At 48.2% G+C, this 20,878-nt stretch overlaps 1 protein-coding gene across 2 annotated transcripts in view; it reads left to right on the forward strand.

Annotated features, from left to right (window-relative positions):
• The first annotated feature begins 1,570 nt into the window (after nucleotides 1-1,570).
• MAN1C1 (mannosidase alpha class 1C member 1) overlaps nucleotides 1,571-20,878 on the forward strand; it is a 138,863-nt gene continuing 119,555 nt past the window's right edge. The window contains exon 1 of one of the 2 annotated variants that reach the window (XM_047792668.1): nucleotides 1,571-2,353. In XM_047792668.1, coding sequence (XP_047648624.1) covers nucleotides 1,832-2,353 — 522 coding nt within the window. In that variant the 5' untranslated portion in view covers nucleotides 1,571-1,831. The remainder of the gene's footprint in view (nucleotides 2,354-20,878) is intronic. The other variant, XM_047792669.1, reaches the window with a different exon arrangement.

A 20,878-nucleotide genomic window follows, 5' to 3' on the forward strand; every position in this document is an offset into this window, starting at 1 on the left:
GTTAGCTTCTTTCCCTGCCCTACCCAGGGGGCCGGCCTGGTTTGAGGCTGTGGGAAAAGGAAGGCAGAGTTGTGGTCTGCGGGAGGGGGTCTAGTGGAAACACTGCCTTAGCCCGGCCCAACCGCCGGGTTGGCTTGGCTCCAGCCAGCCCTTCCTCACAGCCTGCCACAGCAGCACCACGGCCGCCCCTGCGGAAGCTCTGGGGATCCCTGGGCAGGCCTCCAGCTCCCCGCCAATCCCGGACTGGCACAGAGGGGTGAGTGAGATTACCAAACCACTACTAGAGCCCTCCAGACCAGCTGGGGCTCGTGCCCCCTCCGGGGGACCGACAACTGTAGCGGCGAGGGCGGGGACAAGGGTGGGAGGCGGTGTCTCGGTCTCTCCCAGTCCAGAGAATGCTGGGCACTAACCAATGGGCGACTGCGGCCCAACGGGGATCCCTCCGAGGCAGCCAATGACCTCGCTCCGCTCTCCACCCCCGCCCTCGCCAACCCCGCGCAACTGGACCATTGGTGCCGGCGGGATGGGGCGGGGTGGGGGTGGGGGTAGTGTGCTCGGCGCCGGCCCTTTGAGGAAGGGGGCGTGGCTTGGAGTCCCAGCTCCTCTCCCCACCCGGGCTCAGGCCCTGCACTCCTTACTCCAGCCGCGAGGCCATTGGCCTGGCTGCGGCGCCGCGGCGGTGGTGGACCGCGGGACGCGCGCAGTGGGCGTGGCCCGAGGGCGTGGCCCGACGGGAGGCGGGGCCGAGGGTGCTGTCTCAGTGAAAGCCGGAGCTGCGGCGGCAGCGGCGGGGGCGTCCGGGCGGTGTGCGCGCCTGTGGGGCGCAGGCTCGGCAGCGGCGGCGCCGGCGGTGGCGGCGGCGGCGGCGGAGGAGGCTCAGCCTGCGGCTGCAGCGGCCCGTCTGGAGCGGCCGCTGAGAGGAGGCCAGCTGCAGCGGGGGAGGCGCAGCCGGGACTGCGCGCTCCGCGGAGCCGGCGGGGACCGGGAACAGGTGATCCCAGCGGGAACCCGGAGCCCCACCGAGTTGGCGGGGCGGGAGCTCGCACTCCCGGGCGCAGCTGCAGCCGCCCCGCCGCGGCTGGTCGCGGACGGCGCCGGGCACCGGACCAGGGCTCGGGCATCCCTCTGCTCCTGGGGACCCGGGAAGCCCCTACCCCTGCAGGCGCCGAAGTGCCTGCTCCCGCTCGCCGGCGCCCGCTCCGCGGCGGAGCAAAGTTGTGGACGCGTCCCCATAGCCGAGCCCCGGCACTGTCGCGACCCGGCTGGGCCGGCGCGCTCTCTGAGCGCCGCTGACACTCCAGCCCCGCCGCCGCTTCGCCCCCAGAAGGTGGCCCCTTCTGGAAACTGCTTCTGAGGCTAAAACTTTGGGCCGAGGGGCTGAGGGCGGCTCGGCGCGGGGACGAGGCCTGCGGGCTCCCCTCCGCGCCAACAAGCGTGGGCGCCGTGGACGGCATGTGACGGCCCCGGCGGCGGCCGCAGCGCGGGAAGGCGCGGGCCCCGGGAGCTCCGGCCGCTGCGAGGAGGGGCTGAGCGGCGGCCGGAGAAAGGGCTGCGGCAGGCGGCTGACCCTTGCGGGCCCGGGCCCCGCCGCCTCGCTCGCCCGGGCCCCGCCGAGGTCGCTGCGCCCCCACCACGGCGCGGGAGGACGCGCCCCAAACTCCCTGAACTTCAGGAGTCGTCCCCGAGAGGTGAAGCTCTCAGGGACACCCACCCCGAGAGACGCTCCTCGACGACCTACTCTCCCCGAGCCCCCAGCTGACAAGTGCCTGGACTCCGACGGCCTCAGGGGCCTGGCTGGAGCTGACTGTCCCTAGCCCCGTGCCCGGCCACGATGCTCATGAGGAAAGTGCCGGGCTTCGTCCCGGCCTCCTCGTGGGGGCTGCGGCTGCCGCAGAAGTTCCTCTTCCTTCTCTTCCTCTCCGGCCTCATCACCCTGTGCTTCGGGGCCCTCTTCCTGCTGCCCAACTCTTCTCGCCTCAAGCGCCTCTTCCTGGCCCCCCGGACCCAGCAGCCCGGCATGGAGGCAGTGGCCCAAGTCGCCGGCCACTCTCTGGCCCGCGAGCCGGAGTCACCTCCCAACCCGGCCCCCGCGGTTCCAGCACCAGGCAAGGACGATCCCAGCAGCCAAGCCAGTCCCCGCAGTCGGAAAGGATGGCCAAGGCGCACCCGCCTCGTTGAGTTACGGGAGGAGGTTGCCGCGGCCCCCCCCAGACCCCAGGAGGGGAGCATCCAGTCTAGCTTTGACTTCAACGCCTTCAGGAGCCGCCTCCGCCACCCGGTCCTGGGGACTGGGGCCAACAAGAGTAAGGAGCCCCAGAGCCTAGTTCAAACCCAAAGGGAGAAAATCAAGGAGGTAAGGACTGTCTTTCCCTCATGAAAGAAAAGACCCACTGTGCTTCCATCCATTTACCCTGGGCCCCAGTCACTCCCCTGTACGCTGGTCTACTCTAGGCCCTCTAGGCACACTCTGCACCCTCCTCTCTCCTCCGAAACTTCCTACCTTCACTCTTTCCTGCACACTTTTCCACCACTGGGTTCAGTTAATCATCCCCACCCCTAGCAGGTGGTAGCTGAACCACTGGACCAACTTTCCCCCATCCGCAGACTCTGGTCTTTCTAGTCCAGTCCTCAGTCCAGGTGGGCTCTGCTCCCTCCCTTTGTAGGGTTGCCGATAAGATTTTGATGGAGTTGCTAGTAAGGTTCATTAATGGACACCCTTTCTCTTTGAAGGGACCAAGGCCACGTTCTTTCTTAATGTGTCCTTCAGTCACGACTTCTCCCAAACTCCTATAGAATCTACTACCTGGAAATCAAGGATTTGGGGGGTATTTGGTGTCTTGCAAGTATTTTGTAATCAAGTCAGCAACCTACAAACCAGAGAATGTTGTGCATTCTTGCTAACTGTTTCTATTGAGCTTTGGAACAATTGTACATAATCGCATGTGATGCAGGGAGCAGTGATCAATAAGGCAGTGGTAATGTTATAGAAGCTCTGAGGTTATTGCCTTAATGAAGCAGGTCTTGGACTTGTGCCCTGCAGAGATTTTACCAGAGAGAGGTTAGAAGGATCACTTTAAGTCTGAATCTTAGTATTAGTTCAAGAAACCAAAAGCAAATTCGCCTCACCATGGCTTGAAGACTGTTGCCAAGCCACCACTGATAACTAAATGTTCTACTCAACCACTGTTGGAGCTGCCTGCTGTTGGAACCGCCTGCATGAGGATTTTGCCCAGCATTGCAGAGGGGGCTGCAGTGACACCCCCGGGCCACGAGGGGGCTGTGGGCAAGCAGTGGGCCAGGGTCTCCTTCCTAGAAATAAGAGGATGCTCCCCCATGCCCGTGGGCCCGGAAGGAAAGGACTGCTTCTGTCTGGAGTTCTTGGTTTGCTGCAAAGCAGTAAGCAGGTCTGCTCTGATTTCCAGAAGGGGCAGGCAGCAAGGGTCAGGACCTGCCCTGCCAGGAATTACTGAGAGCCAGTGGAGAGCTTAGCTGTCCCCCCTCTCCCTCTCCAGTCTGTCCTCTCTCCCAACACCTACTTCTTCCCTACTCATCTCTGCTCCTGTTACTCAGCCTTCCATGCTAAGCCTTGTGGAGACTCTATCTTAACTAGCAATCACTGGACGTTTTGTGATGTCAAGATAGAAAACCACAAAGATGAGTCCTTATTTTGTATGTATGCACAATCGCAGTTTCTAAATTTCTGTTGAAATCCCACAGTTAACCTCCGAAACTTGCAAGGCTGAGTAAGGGCCATTATTTCTCCTTTGTTGGTTAAGGAGCTGTCTTGTTGAACACTCACCTGAACCACCCCAGCTCCCTTTCCCAAAGGTGCCTCTGAGCACATTAACCCTATTAGACCTGCTTGGAGAGCAATAACGCCCAGTGATATTGCATATAAAATGCGCATGTGCAGTTTTTCATGGAGCATAGCGCTGCCGTCAGGTTTTCAAAAGGATCCCCCAAAAGATTAAGAATTAACTCCTGTCCTTTTCGGAAGAGGTGCTTTCTGCATTTGCATCTAGATATGTGACCCATTTCTGAAAGCCTGTGGTCGGAAGCTGTGGTAGGAAGGGCGGGCTGGCTAATGGGGAACCAGGCTCTGCCTCTCAAAAAGAGAGAACCTCTCTTATGGGCTGAGGTTTCGGGCAGTGACGTGCGACAGTGGCTAGGGGTGGAGGGAGATGTGGAGACTGCCTTGCAGGTGGGTGCAAGGTAACACAATGGGTGGTCTGTGTTGGTTGCCGGAAGTCTTGATCTTTCTATCTGGCATCTCTGTATACCCCTGGTAGTTGCCGGAAGCCTCCTTGTCTATACCTGCAGTTGGCCTTCAGTGAGCCCTGTCTTAGTACCTTGAAGACCTTAAGCTCCACAGAATGGAGGGGACTGGACTGTATACACCACTATATTTTGAAGCCTATTGTCTCTTCAGGCTTCTTGAGTTTGGACCGCCCCTCTCCGCCAACGACCTGAAAAATGTGGGGCAGGGTGTTTGGTTTAGCTGTTAACACAGAGTTAACTTCCCTAGTGTCCCATCTGTTGGGGAATGCTTATGACTACTGCTGGAGGATGTCTTCATTTCCTACTCATCTAAATTTCTATCTCTGCCATGCCCAGAGGTAGATTGTTTTAGAAAGGTGCCTGTTTTCAGAAAAGGGACCGTTGCTTTCCTCTCTTGCTTCTTTATTTCCAGACATGGATTGATTAGACCCCAGGAGCAGAGGGGGAGCTAGCATCAGATAAAAAGGGCTCTGTTCTTATCAGATGAGGTTTTTAAAGTGAAAGTAAACATCAAGAGAGACTCAGAGAGGGTGATAAATGAGAATGAATGAAGACTGGACACTCAGTTCTTTAGATCAATGACATATACTTACGAACATTCTATTTTGAGAGATTGTTGGATGCTGCATGTCCTGGGTATACATGCATCAGGAAACAATCTCTCCCGAGAACCAGCTATTTCTTCTCATTTCGCACTTCTTGAAGCTTCGAGGAGGCCAGAAGGTGGAAAGGGGAACCCAGAAGAACATGGGTTCGAGTCTCAGCTCAACCATCAGCTGATTTGGGAAAAACTACCTCCACTCCTTCCGGGACCTTATTTTTCCTTCTGTAAAATGGGATGGCAGAGGGGAGAATAGGCTGGTCACATGAACTCTTGCTTCCAGACCTGACCCCTAAGTAGACTGCCAGGCTGCCAAGGGACTCCATAGCAGTTGGGCTTTTCTCAGCTCTGTTTTTCACATGTCTCCGTTCCAGGAAGTCAGGGACAGTGTTGTGTTGTCATTGATGCTGGCGTTCACTGTTGTCTCCATAGCTCTTAGTCAAGGGGAGATGTTCATATAGTTGATTCCGTTATTTATTCCTTTCACCTGTACTGAACTTTAGCGATGAGATTGAACAGTGACAGATCCTCATCTCAGGGACCAATGGAGAATAAAGGTGTTGGTGAGAATAGGAAATGACTCGCAGCCTGCTCTTTCAGATCTAATAGTGATATAGGAAATTATTATTATAATTATCATAGGGGACATTGGTGGGTTACCATTCAAGTTCAATAGACTTTTCTCATATATGGCAAGAGTTGGGAGTGAATAGCTTGTCAGGGTTACATCCTAAAGAAAGGTTTCAGGAGTTCCTGTCGTGGTGCAGTGGTTAACGAATCCGACTAGGAACCATGAGGTTGCGGGTTCGATCCCTGCCCTTGCTCAGTGGGTTAACGATCCGGCATTGCAGTGAGCTGTGGTGTAGGTTGCAGACGCGGCTCAGATCCTGCGTTGCTGTGTCTCTGGCATAGGCTGGCAGCTACAGCTCCGACTAGACCCCTAGCCTGGGAACCTCCATATGCCGTGGGAGCGGCCCAAGAAATGGCAAAAAAATGACAAAAAAAAAAAAAAAGAAGGGTTTCAAACTATGTCGGGTCCTCCTAATGATGGTTGGTTCCTGATCTGGAGGATCTCAGTTGTCCCTTCCAGCGAAAGGGGCTTTTGTTAAAAGGAATTGGGCAGTCTAGGGAAGTGAGAACATGGCCCTGGAGTGGGGCTGCCCCTAGTCCACATGAAGACTGGGGGTTGAATTTCACCCCCATTCCCCTTCCCTCTGCCTGGTGCCCTTTTGCACCATGGTACGTGGCAGACCTCCTAAGAGTCCAATCTGTGTTCAAGTCCCAGCCACGCCATCAACCCTGACCTTAGGGGAAAATTACTGGTTATCACTGGGTCTCAGTTTTCCTAGTAAAATGAAGAGACTGGCATTTAGGGGCCGCTCCTCTCTCCCTCACTCCCACGTGTCCACCGTTTTGTTTATGTATCTGCCAAAGCACCTACAATAGGGTCTGAGATTTAATTGGAGCCCAGATACTTGAATGAGTGGCTCCGGTAAAGATCTGTAAACAGTTAAGCCAGCTGGTGGCAGAGGCTGGATCTTCTTCCTAAGGGTCCCTGGAATTCCAAGAGTTACAGAGTAGGGACCACTGCAAGGTTTGGGAGCTTAGACCCAGGAAGCCTTATAGAAATTATAGGAATTTTCCAAGTGCAAGTTTAACTTGAAGGGAACAGGGAAGTGGCAGCCATGAGTAAAATCTTTCGTGCCTGGAGAGCAGGCATCTGGAGGATGTCCGAGTCACCCTGGAGTCCCTGAGACTTGGCAGCAAGTGCTCTAGCTCTTGCCTTCCATGACTGCTGTGTCAGGCCTCTAGGATACTGATGGTTGTGATATGTGACTGTGTCTGAGTAAGTCATTCTGGCAAATGATCTTTGCTCCCCATTAACGGGCTAGTTCGTTAGTCATGTGTGGTTTCTCTGTATATCTGATTTATCACCACTCGTACAAGGGACAGGTAGGAAAATTAAAAGGCTTTGTGTTCTTTGTAGCATGTGAATCTGAGTCTGTGAGATGTGCGGATAATTAATATTAGCAACATCTCAGATTTAAATAGCTTTCCTTTGGAGAGCTCCGTTGGAGTTGAAAATCCACTGAAGATTTTTTTCTCCCCTTTTCCTTCCGTTTCTCTCTTGTCCTGTTCCTTGGTATCTTTAATATAGACAGGAAGACTGGCCTATAATAATCAGACAGGTCCCTTGGGAGACCCTTATATCATAAGCCCAGCCACGTACCTCATCCTTCTTCCTTAGATCTGAACACTGCAAATAGAGCAAAACTTAGAACTTGTCCCCACCAGGCATATGACTTAAGACCCGCAGGTTGGGTGGCTCTCTACTTTTTTTTTTTTTTCCCCCTTTTTTGGCTGCCCTGCAGCATGTGGAGTTCCCAGACCGGGGATCAGATACGAGCCACAGTTGTGACTTTAACCCACTGTGCTGGGCCAGGGATCCAGCCTGCATCCTGACACTATAGAGATGCCATCCAGCCCATTGCACCATAGCGGGAACTCCTGGATCTCTCATTTGAGCTGCAGGGTTATTGAGAAACTTGGTGCCAGCATTCCAGGAGCAATTGCTTCTCAGACCTCACATCCTTTACTCTGTCTTTAGTGTTAGGTTTAGAAACAAGTAAGTACAATGACTTTTAAAAGTCAGCTGCTTATTTCATACTGTAGTTAGCAAGGGGGTGAGACTATAGAATCCCCTGCAGTTTTCAGAGTGATTTACATCCGAGCTCAAGAAATGCCTTTTCTCTAGCTTTCCCCAAAGACTGATCCATTACTCCACCAAAAATAAATATTGTGATATATATCAGGCACACTTTGCTCAAAGGGACTTACATCTTTTCTCTTATTGAAAAAAATAAATCAGGCTCGCAGACTGGAAAGCCTCATGCAGGGCAGCTGTTTGGTAATTTAGGTGGGCAACCAGCCTGTGGGCATTGCCTCTGGCTTGGGGAAGGTGCCTGCCTCTGCATCCTAAGTCGAGTCTGTGCTCAGAGAGGCGGTAGGAGCTTCAGGAAATTCTCTCCCTGCCTTGCTTTCATTGGCCCAGCCAGGACAGCCTTCACAAGGGAATGATGGACAGGTTTCAGGAGAGTAGTTACCTCAGGTGAATTCATGGGCATTTATTACATTAACTTTAACAGAGGGGCCATCCTTGGAACAGGAATGAGCATCGTGAACTGAGGATTATTATTATTCCAGTTTTGTGCAACTGCAGTCCAAAAAGACCAGGCTCATTCAAACAATAAGCTCTGGTTCTTGATTTCCTACTACCCCGGGGCCCAGGCCTATGTGCAAGTGTTTGCATAATTTGGGGAAAACAACAGACTTTTAAAGCTCTGTATTCTCATGGCAAATGAGGATAAGAAACAAACTAGAGATTCCTCAAGGATGTCTGAGGACTCAAGGACCTAAGTCTTCCACCTGGCCCCTCCTTGACCCCCACTTCGCTCTGAGGGCTGGTTAATAGCTGAGGCAGTGTGGTTTTGGTTCTTTCTGTTCGTTTGTATGTTTTTTGCTTATTAGGGCCGCAGGTGCGGCATATGGAAGTTTCCAGGCTAGTGGTCGAATCAGAGCTATAGCTGCCAGCCATAGCCAGAGCCACGGCAACACGGGATCCGAGCCATATCTGTGACCTACACCACAGCTCACAGCAACACCGGATCCTTAACCCACTGAGCGCCGCCAGGGATTGAACCTGCATCCTTATGGTTACTAGTCGGGTTCATTACCACTGAGCTGCAATGGTAACTCTGGTTTTGGTTCTTTTAAATGCAGGGTGTGGCCGAGGTCTCTGTAAATCAGACCTGCTTTTTGGTGTCTCCATCTCCAAGGAGAACGGAAGCCATGGAGATCACAGCTGCAGGCTGCAGCCTCGGTGTGGTGGCCTAGTTGTAGGTGCTTCCTCCCTTGAGAAGATTTTCTAAGATCTGGGTTGAGAACTCCCCAGACTTGGCAGGCAGGCAGTCAGAATAGCTCTTACAGGGAGGTCTGAGTATGCCTCCGAACTCAGAATTTTCATTATTTCAAGGCCAAGACTAGGATGGCGGTCTGTCCCCCTGTTTTGGTGCAAAAGTCGTCCATCGTAACGTTCAGAGAAGAAACTTGGGCAAACTGATGTGTGTCCTCCCTAGTGACTAAGCATTAGGTAGGCTTTTACCTGGCATGCTCTGGGCGTCAGCTGCTCTGCAGGTGAACCTTCTAGGCAAATAGCTCTCATGAAATAGCAACCGTTTTCAATGGCTGAATTATAGGAGACTTTTCTCCCCTCATTCCCCTTCTGTCATGACTTGGGGGGGGGGGTTCACCATTAAATCCACTGTGCAATATAGCATGTCCCATAGGGCCTGATGAGTCATGTAGATAAAATTGCTAGTCTCTCAACACCTGGCCATTATGTTCTCATCTTGTTGTTTTTACAACAGCTCTGTGATGCAGGTACTACCTATTTATTTTTTACATTTATAATTTATAATTTACCTATATATAAATTTATTATTTATAATTTATTTATAATGTACAGTTCATTTATTTATAATTTACATATAGGGAAATGAACAGATCTTAAATATCCAGTTTGCTCAATTTTAACAAATGCAGAAAATCATATCAACCACACCCCTATGAAGATGTGGAATATTTCCATCACCTTGGAAAGTTCCCTCTGTTCCTTCCCAGTCAGTCCCCCAGCATCCACACCTGCAACCATGGTTTTGATTAGTTTCACCTGTTCTAGAACTTGATGGAACTAAATGGAGTGGTACAACATACACCCTTCTGTGCAAGGCTTCTTTCACTGAGAATAATGTTTTTGAAATTTATCCATGTTGTAGGTGTGTCAGTACTTCAACCCTTTTTATTGTTAAGATGTAGTCCATGGGATATCCCATAGTTTGTTTATCTATCCATTCACCTGTGATTGGACTTTTTGGTTGTTTTTGTTAGCTATTATGGATAAAGTTGTTTTGAACATTTTATACACACATTTTTATGCAGGTATATTTTCATTTGTGTCAGTATCTAGGAGTATGATTGCTGGCTCATAGAGTAAATGTATGTTTATCTTTTTGAAAAATGGAAACATTTTTCCCAATAGTTAGACCAGTTTATACTCCTATTGGCAACATGTGAGAGTTCTGCATCTCTGCCAACACTTGCTATTGTCCAATTAGCCATTTTATTTAATGTGTAGTAATATTTAATTGTGGTTTTAATTTTTGTTTCTCTGTTGACTACTGATATTAAACATCTTTTCATATATTTATCTACCATTTCTTTATCTTCCTTTCAAGGGTATGTTTAGATCTTTTGCTCTCTTTAAGTTAAAAAAACTGAGCTGTTTATTATCTTCTTACTGAATTCTAGAAATCTTTTGCATATTCTGGATATGTCCTTTGTCAGATGTATATACCGTGTTCAATGGTTTGTCTTTTCATTTTCTAAATGATGTCATTCAAAGAGCAGAAGTTTTAAATTTTGATGAAGTCCAGTGTATCAGTGTTTTCTTTTATGGTTAAGTGTTTTCTGTGTGTACTTAAAAAAAAATTATTTGCCAACCCTGAAGTCATGAAGATAGTCTTCTTTTAATTTCAGAATCTTGATCATTTTTGTTTTTACATTTAGGCCTCTCATCTACTTCAAATTAATTTTTATATGTGGTGTGAAGTAGGGGTTGAGGTTCATTTATTTCCATTTAATGTATAGTTGTTTAGCACCATTTGTTGAAAAGCTCTCTTTTCCCCATTGAATTGCTTTGATGCCATGTTAGATTAATTAACCATATTGTGTGGTTCTGTTTCTGGAATCTTCTATTTTTTTTTTCCTTTTTGGCTGCCCCACAGCATATACAGTTCCCCAGCCAGGGATCAGACCTGAGCTACAGTTGTGGCCTATGCTGCAGCTGTGGCATCTCCAGATCCTTGACCCACTATGCAGGGCTGAGGATCATACCTGCATCCCAGTGCTCCAGAGATGCCATGGATCCTGTCGTGCCATAGTGGGAACTAATCTTCTATTGATTTATCTTTATGACAGTTCATACTATCTTTTTTAAAAAATGTAATTATTAATATGATTGGGTTTAAGCCAACCATCTTGCTGTTTGTTTCCTGGGTTTTTTTTTTTTTTTTTAAAGATTGAAGTATAATAGCTTTGCAATGTTATATAGTTTCAAGTGTACAGCAAAGTGATTCAGCATTTTACGGGTATGTGTGTGTGTGTGTTTCAGATTCTTATCCATTATAAGTTATTATAAGGTATTGAATATAGTTCCCTGTGGTATACAGTAGATCCTTGTTGTTAGTTTCTACTCTTTTGATGCTGGAGCTTTATAGCAAGTCTTAAAAACAAGTAGTGTGATTCCTCCATCTTTGAACTTTTTCAAAATAGCTTTAGTTATTATAAGTCCTTTGCATTTCTGGATATGTTTCTATGAAAAGTCTTGCTAGGACTTTCATTGGATTTGCCTTGAATCTATAAATCAAATTCCTCTTAACATTCCAGTGTAGGTCTACTGGTGACAAATTCTTGCACCTTTTGTTTTCTGAAAATGTCTCTATTTTGCCCTTATTTCATTTTCTTTATTTTTGTTCGGCCATCCGGTGGCACATGGAGCTCCTGGGCTGGTGATCGGATCTGAGCCACCACTGCAAACCAAGTGGCAGCTGAGGCAATGCCGGATCCTCAACCCACTGATACCGCTGATCTTGCTGTGCCACAGGGGGAGCTCCTATTTTGCCCTAATTTTAAAAGGATATTTTTCCTGGATAGAGAATTTTAGGTTGATTCCCCTCCTCCCTTTCCTTATATGAAAGACCCAATGTCTTGTAACATGCATTGTTTCTGATGAGAGATTAGAGTGTATTCCCTTGCATGTAATGACTTTCCCTTCCCTGTGGATGCTATTAAGATTTTCTCTTTATTTTTCAGCAGTATGACTATGTTCTGCCTAAATGTGGAGGTGATTATTTATCTTTCTTGGGGTTTGTTGAGTTTCTTATGTTTATGGGTTGATTTTTTTCATCACGTCTGGAAGAATTTTGGCCCACATTTCTTCAATATTTTTTCCACCTCAGTCTATCTCCTTTTCTTTTAGAACTCCATTTACACATAAGATAAATTGCTTAATGGTTTTCTGGAAGTCACTGAGTCTCTGTTCATTTCCTTTTCTGTCTTTATCTCTGTGCTTTGGTGTGAGTAATTTATATTAACTCATCTTCAGCTTCACTGAAAATTTCTTCTGTAGTGTCCAATCTGCTGTTAGGCCCACCCAGTGGATTTTTAATTTTCAGGGATTTTTTTTGTTTGTTTGTCTCTTGGATTTCCATTTGGATCTTTTTCATTGTTTTTGATTCTCCAGTATTACCCATCTGTTCACTCATCATCTCCATGTTTTTCTTTAAATCCTAAGGCATATTTATAATAGCTTTTCAAAAAGTCTTTTTTTTTTTTTTGCTATTTCCAACATCATTGGGTCGGCCCCTACTGACAGTTTTATCTCCTAGTTATGGGTTAAATTTTTCCTACAGCTTCATGTAGCTACTCATTTAAGAAAAAATTTATACCAAACACTGTGAATGGTACCTTTTTGAGATTCTAGATTCTTCTGCTTTTAAGCAGTTTTTCTCCCCTCTTTCTGTTAAGATTGTCAGCTGTCCCTCCTTTTGGCTGTCAGGATATCTGCCTCTGGCTGCTTTATTCTCTGCTCTTCCTGTTTTGCTATTTTCCAACCTGTAGGTGGCTAGGAAACCAATCTAGCTTGTTAGCATTATATGTAAAGTACAAACAAGTAGACCTTGAGTAGGTCTCTAAAGACTCCTCAATCAAGTGCACAACCTTAACGTACATGTATTGGTACAGTTTAGGCTATTTATTTTTGGTAATTGGTATTGGATGCATGGAGTGTAATTTTGTACTGAAATTATATCCTGACTGGATACAATAGTTCTCAAAAGGGTACCTAATTTCTGGTTGATATCATCTTAAATTATTTACGCATTTTTTTCTAATCTGCTTCTCGGCGTTGGGAGAAATATTTGTTGATCTGTGATGTTCCAGCAGCCTCCATTAGTGTGACTTTCCTCTCAGGATTTTTTAAGCTGTCAAATATTTTGTCTGGTCTCTCTACCTTAAGTCTAATGAAGACTTTTCAAAACTTAAGACTTGTGGTTGCCAAGGGGGAGGAGGAGGGAGTGGGATGGACTGGGAATTTGGGGTTAATAGATGCAAACTCTTGCCTTTGGAATGGATAAGCAACGATATCCATCTGTATAGCACTGGGAACTATATCTAGTCACTTACAATGGAGCATGATAATGTGAAAAAAAAGAATGTCTATATGTATGTGTGACTGGGTCACCTTGCTATACAGTAGAAAATTGACAGAACACTGTAAACCAGCTATAATGGAAAACATAAATATCACTATTAAAAAAAACAAACCTTGGTTTGTAAATCCCCTCATTAAACAAAACAAAACAAAACAAAACTGTATAGGCCAAATTGCTGATTACTTCTCAGAAGGAAGCTAAATATACATGATTGAAGGATTTCCAAGCGATAGGCTGTGGGATGTGATTTCTTATCTCCTCTGATTCAGGAAAGTTCCATATGAAGTAAACGTAGCTATGACCATATAGGGTTTGTGCTCAGTGTTGTGAAGTAATGTCCAGGCTGCCTTTAATTCTATTAGTCTCATTTGGAGTGATGGACGTGTTGACTGCCAGTCTCTTATTTAAGATCCCTATCTCCTATTTTCACTCCTGGAATGAGCTTTTCTTTCAGCGATTAAGTCTCAACTTCGCCAAATAAATGCTGATCTCCTGGGAAGGCATTTTGGCACCTCCGTTGTTGTTGTTGTTCTTCTGGACTTGTGTTCTTGACTGAGATCAGCAAACCTTTCTCCTTCCCACTCTCCCGGAAGCCATTCTCCGTGTCGGTCACTCACCTGATGGAACTTGGAGGAGTCCTGGTTTTTAATTATAAGATTCTGTGGGACAAGAAGACTTGAGTTTCTTGCTTTCAGAACTGGCCCTGCTAGAGAACAACCTATAAATATAATCAATTTTGCTACTTTAGCATATGAGGAAACCCTTTATAGAGAAGGTTTCGTGTTTTGACAGAAAAATAGCAGCTCAGTCTAGAGACTTCGCTAGCAGCTTCAGACTCAGGTCTTTGGGGTGTATAATTAGGTAAGGGGCAGAGACTTCTCGCGGATGTAGTCTCAGAGGTGGCCTGGAGTAATAGCCACCTTGTGCTCGTGGTAGGAGCTCTTTGTTTCATTATTGATCCTTAAGTAACTAAGAGTGGTACCAAATGGGGCTGAGGGAGACAAACAGCATTAGACATTTCCTGTGATGAGGCCCTGGATTAGATTAAAGCATAATAAGATTCACTGTGCTCTGAGTAAAGTGCTCTTAAACTTGGTACCAGGGGGAACAGAATTCTAGTTTGTCAGCCCTGGAATTTGAAGTTTTCTTGCATATTAGAAAAGGGGTTTCTGACCTCTGGCCCCCTGTACCATCCATTGTCTTTTAAATCCCCAGGAAGTGGGGGGGTTGCTTTTGAAGGAAGTCGGGGCTGGGCTGATGCCCACCCCCTCGTGATCAGATCAAAGATTCCTTGTGTGTGTGGTATTCTTAGTAGAGCCCTAGCATCCCATAAAGGGTTTAGCTGATCCCCACAACAGCCTTGTGACACACACGGCATAGATGATAATCCCATTTGATAGCTCCGAGGATGAACCCCCTGCAAAGGCTCCACTGGTTTAAATGGTGACGCACTGATTCAGACCTCCTCTTCGGATTCTTTGGTTGACATTCTTTCTGTTACGTTATCTGAAGGCTCAAGGGTGATAAATTAGAGGAAGAGTTTTCACCTTGGCATGAAATGAAGCAGAAATTGTCATAGTCTTGCTAGACATTCAAAAGAACTGGTGTCGTGAATCTTCAGAACAGGGAGTCTAACCTTGGTTGCAGTCTGCAATCCCTCAGGGGAATTTAGTAAATACTGGTGCCTGAGTTCCTACACCAAAGTTTCTGATTTAATTGGCCTGGAATACAGCCTGAGCATTGGGGGTTTTAAAGGCTTCCCAGATGGTTCCGATGCACAGCTAGGCTTTAGAACTCGCCTCTGGAAGTTTTGTGTTCACCTAGGCTGTATCTCCTTTCACCCTTTTACCCACTTATGGTATAAGTGTTTTCCTTTTACCCACTTATGGTATAGATTGGAAATTTCCTCTGTTTATGAAGACCTAGACCAAGGTTGGGTAAGAAAAAAATGAGCTGGAGAAAAGACTCAAACAGACTTTTCCAGTGTTAAGAGCATTGATTGTTAACATCAAGAGAAGCCATATATTTGTTAAAATTTTAAGAACAAAGGTTGGAAACACTCACCATCTGTTGAGGCCTAGGTATACACTGAAGGCCATGTGAGCCAAAGGAAAAGGCAAACATGAATCTCTGGCTTTAAGGAACTTTGTAATGTGTTATTATCATGTGTCTCAGTCACTTGCCACGACATACAGACGCATAGAGGGAGGGGAACATTCATTAGCTGCATAAATATTTGTTCCACCTCAGTCTTTTGGGGGGAAGCAGGCAGAACAGAAACATCTGAAATGAAACTCCTTGCTTGCCCAGAAGTAGATTTCCCAAAAGGCCATCGCCCTCCCTCCTGTGGCTGCCTCTGCCCCTTTCCAGTCACCAGAGCAGCCTTTCACCTTGCTGCTTGGCCCTTAAAATTGAGTAACAGATGCTAAGGAGAAAGATAATTGAGGAAGCAAGCGGAAGAGCTGAATCCGGCCCCAGGTGTTGAGACTCACGGCAGCAGCGTTTGCAGTGCCACATCATCATGCCAGCTGTGAATTCACCTGAGAATGGCTGTCCTAGGTTGAGCAGATCAGAGGTGCCCAGGCCACCTCCACGAAGGAGCCACAGGAGGTAGGAAGCCGCTATGGATGAGTGTGAGCATCCTTCCCACGGCTTGGTGACAGGAGCTCTCCCTAAGAGCTCTGTTTCCATGCAAGAAACCTTTGAATTCTCAACCTGTGCCAAGTCACAATTTTTCTTCAATCTGTCCCAACTATTTCTAGCAAATTCTTTGGCTGACGTGGCATATAGAACAAGTCCTATTAATGCCAAACTTATTTCATTCCTGCTTCAAGCGGTGGACATTTAGCGTAGGAGCGTTAATGGAGAGTCAGACTTCAGAGAAGAAATTTCCTTCTGTTCTTAAATCTTATATTAAAGTGGGCTCACTCAGAGGCCTCTGGCTGCAGGAAGCAGTGACGAGGATGGAACTTGGCAGATGGCTGTGGCTGTGGCTTCCTGGAGGCCTGTGCAGGGAGATGATTGTTTGTATATTGGTTTTCATTTATGTATTGGTCTTATTTTCATCTTCCTGAGGTGCCCAGATGCTATGGTGATAGATTGGTTGGAAACAACTCATTTGTCAAGGTTCCGTGGGGGACGTAGGTTTCCTTCTCGTGTGCAGTGGAGTCTAAAATGTTTAATTAGATGCTGAGGCGTTTCTGCATGGGTCCCTCTCAGCTGGTCCTCAAGGTGGATGCTGTTCCTTAGTCTGGAGAGGGTTTGGGGCTTTTCTGGGCCTGACCTCCTCTCCCCTCATTTTCGCTCCACGCACTCCTCGTCCTTTCTCCTTCTATCTGCTGTCCCCCACAACCCCCATCATTTTTGTTCTAGAAACCACCTTCATGTGACTGCCAGCGTTTGCAGAGCTGATTCGTGTTGGAAATCTAGTTGTCAAACAGGTCCAAGCCAGACTTTATGAAATCATGTAGTTGAACTGATACTCAGTGAGAGGAATATTAACTACCTGCTGCTTATCTGTTTCATTCCAGCTCAACTTTTCCAGAGAACTTACCTGCCAGGCAATGCCCTAGATGCTGAGGATGCAAAGATGAGGCCTCTGTCCTTGAGTACCACATTTCGCCAGGGTGCAACAGATGCATGTGTGCCCAGTTATAACACCATGGAGGTGCCCCAGTCAAAGCGCTGGGCATCGCATCAACTTGATGTGAGCTCGGGGGCCGGGGAGGGCGGAGGTCAGCATTTCAGACCAATGTGGAGAGTACCGGTCAGAGTAGGCTGTCAGGTAGCAAGAGGCTCCATGTGCTGGATCTGGAGAGGTGATGCAGGTGCAGATGTGGGAGGTGGAGTTTGGAATGGCCAAGGTTTCTACCCAGGGTAGATGGGGATGTCAGGAAGTGGGGACAGTGAGAAATCCCAGGAGGGGGAGATGGATCGAATTCCAGATGAGATAAAAATGATGTGCTTATGAAATCTAGATGGTAGGAAATAGAAGTTTGGTACTGGTTGGGGTGATGGTAGATTTAGAAGGATGGAGTGCCAGGGATTGAAGACTTGAGCTCAAAGGCATTCGAGGAAAACCAGGACTGAAAGGCACAGAGGTCAGAGCCTTCAGGGATATAAATGTTTGAGAGAAGGAACAGTGATTTGGGGGACAGGTAGAGGCAGGTGGCCGAGGGACCGAGAGCCACGTTCAGTCTCCTTTTTCCTCTTGCTGACTGGTTCCGCCACACTTGGCTGCCGACTAAGCCCCAGGCGGGGCATCTCTCAGGCTCATGGCAGCGTGCAGCCCTGTCCCTCTCCTGAGCAGCCTGGCCTAGTTTCCTCTCTTCCTCAACCATCTCCCAGCTTCAGAGCCCTGTCTTCACCAGCCACAGGCCCCTCGGCTCTCCTTACTAGCCGGCATCAAGGATCAGGGAGCCTGTTTCTCTCCTTTGTTTTCTTTCTTTTTTTCTTTCTCTTTTTTTTCTTTTTTTTTTCTGATGGTGTATCAGGCCCTCTGCTAAAAAGAGCTGGTGCTCAGAGCTGCCTGCCTTTTGATTTCCAACTGAGAGCCCAGGAGCCAACCTGAGGACCGTGTGGGTCTCTTCTCCCGGCCTGAGCGATCTCAGCCTCATAGCGGGACATGGCAAGCCACTCCTCCACCTCCTTTCTAGAAATAGGGTGTGTGCATTCTCTGGCCTGACCACACCCTAAAGATTCCCAGGCCAGCTCATTCTTTGGTGTGGCCTGTTTTAATCTTCTTTGCTCTCAAGGAAAGGCAGATACCGTGCAGTGATGAAGATGCATTTTGTCTTTTCCCTGTGGCCATAGCAGTGGCCCGATAGATCCCACCGGGTTCTTCTCAGCTTGTGGCTGGCATCCTCTGCGCCAGTGGGAGTGTTGTCCTGCAAGCAAGCCCCTGACCACTGAAGGGAGGGCCATTTGGCAAAGTCCCTGCTGAAACTTCCATCTAAGGAATGTTTCACCCTGGCCACCCTTCCAGATTTTCTGAGCCCCATCAGTGCTATAGAAGCTGCCCTGTTTCCCGGCCTCAGCCTGGAGCTGAAAACAGGCTGGACTGTATATCTCGAAGAAATTCTGAAAGCTCTGTTTCAAAGCAGTCCCTGTCCAGCGGCAGCCAGGTAGTCCTGGCCTTTTCTGTCTTTGCTTAAATCATTCTGACTTTTCTGTAGTGGTTTGAGCATCTTAAAGTCTGCATATCGAATTCAGGTAACAGGTTTGTAATGTGATCAGTGCTAATCAACAGTGGTTTCTGGTCATCGCGGGACGGAAAAGTATGAGGCGTCTTTCTCCCCTGGGGTCGCCGTGTTTGCCACCGCCGCCTGTGTTGGGTTGTTCAGCCTCCTCGGAGAGGAGCCAAAAGCTAAAATGAGTTCCCGTTCCTTTGTCCATGCCTGTCCTCATACGGTTTATTTATGTTGGCAGGAGCCTTCGTAGCAGCCCCACCAGCTAAGTTGAAAAGTGTTCCATGTCCTGACCCTGTGCACTTGCAGCGCTGCCCCCTGGGGGACCCAGATCTTCTGCCCTGAGCCAGCATCCCCCTCTCCAGTCCTGGAGCTCTGGAAACTCCACAGTCTTGCATTAGCTACAGAGGCTGCTGGGGGTGCTCAGGGAACTGCACAGACTGCTCCGTGAGGTGGTGCCTTTTAAAAAAATTTTTGGGTACGATACGCATACCATTGATCATCTTAACCATTTTAAAGTATACAATTCCATATCATTAAGTCCACACACATGTTGTGTGACCATCACCACTGTCTAGTTCCAGAACTTTTCATCACTCCAACTGCTAAACAGCTACTCCCCATCCCACCCCCCGCCCCCTGCCCCACCGCCCCATCAGCCCTCACAACTGCTAGTCTGCTTTCTGTCTCCATGTATTTTTTTCCTCTGGACATTTTGCATAAGTGGAATCATACAATATCAGCCTTTATGACGTTTTCAGGGTTCACCCACGTTGTAGCATGTGTCAGTTTCATTTCTTTTTATGTCTGAATAATATTTCGTTGTGTGGATATACCATATTTTGTTTACCCATTCAGTTCACTTGTTGATGGACATTTGGGGTACTTCTACCTTTTGGCTCCTATGAATTCTGCTGCTATGGACATTCATGAACTTGTTTTTGGATGGATGTATGTTTTCAGTGCTTTTGGGTACATGTCTGGGAATGGAATTGCTGGGTCAGATGGTAATACCTCAGCAGAATGAGGGGAGGTGATGACTGTTGGAGCCCAGTGTGTAGTTATCTGGGGTGAGCCTCCGTGTAGGGTGGCTGGGACCGTGGCATCAGAGGTGAGCTGGGAGGGGACACAGGGCCTGGGGAACGCAGGTGGGGTTCACAGGTGTAGCTGGTAGTCCAGGGCGCAGTGCTCTAGCCTCTGGGGTTTGGCTAGAGTGTATGATGGGAAGCGTACAGAGCAGTGACTTGGACAGTGGAAGGACCACGTGACAAGCTTCGGAGGGCTGACCCAGGTGGTGTGTGGAGGTGTCATGTGTTAGACCCTGAGCCTGGGATGGTGGCAGAGTGTGGCCTCTTCCCAGAGAAGACAGGTTACGGTAGAATAGGGAGGCAGGTCCAAGCCCAAGGCACAGATCAGGCTGGTGCGTGGGGAGGAGGGGGTGGCATACCATATCCCAAAGTGTGCCCCTCTCCTGACACAGAGGCAGCTGGGGGTAAGTCCCGAATCAAGTATGTGAGACGAATCACATGTAGTCAAAACTTCTTGAAAACCTCCCATGTCCAGGACGTAGGCCCTTGGAAGCTCAAGAGCTAAAATTTAGCTTCTTCTGTTTGCTCTCCAGTGGTGGTTTCTCTTTCCTTGAAGCAGAAGAGGCCAAGGTCTAGTCTGAGTGGGGAAAGAGTATTGGGGGAAATAGAGAGATTGGGGGAGGGCATGGCAGATGGTAGAATTGAATATTCGAGGCCTTCTAGCTGCTAGACTAACTCACTGACTTAGGTCCTGGGGTTTGGTGTGAGGCGAGGGAGGACCACGAGGGCCAATATCAGAGCCTCTGGGGCCGGGTAGGTGCTACAGGGCTGGACTCTACTCTCGGCTGTACCAGCTCCTGGAGAGACCTGGGGTCAGGCCACCAGAGACCCACAGCAGCTCCAATGGGCACAAACAGAGTTGGGGCAGCCCCTCTGCCATGCCCACGCCACGCTCTGAGAGCCCAGCCTGCATCTGGCAGAGGCCCGTTTAAGGGCACGTGGGCCAAGCCAGGGCCACCTGATAAACAGTGTTACGGTTCGCCAGCCTTACCATAATAGTGATGCTTAATAGTGATGCTTCAACATCCGCTGCCTCCTTGAAGCATCTGGTAATCAGGAAGCATATTCCCAGTTTGCAGATTGGGGCTTAGAAAAAGAATGGCTTTCGAATTTCCATGATTGGGAACAGATAGAACTAGGACACACACCTGGGACTTCTGGCTCTAGATTCAGCATTCTTTTTATTTTGTTCTCCTTCTTCGGGATGCTCTCCGACATTGGTGCTCATCTTTTTTTTTTTTTTTCCCATTCTCTTTGTTAGAACAGATGATAGTCTTGGGGTCATGAGGTGCTAAGAACGTGGGGGAGGATCAGGGTCATGTCCACGTCTGGTTCTCTCCAGGCTCCGGTCAAATGTGAGATATTTCTGTTTTCCCTGCCTCTGCCAAGGCCATC

The sequence above is a fragment of the Phacochoerus africanus genome, chromosome 8, assembly GCF_016906955.1.
Source record: "Phacochoerus africanus isolate WHEZ1 chromosome 8, ROS_Pafr_v1, whole genome shotgun sequence".
Taxonomy (NCBI): domain Eukaryota; kingdom Metazoa; phylum Chordata; class Mammalia; order Artiodactyla; family Suidae; genus Phacochoerus; species Phacochoerus africanus.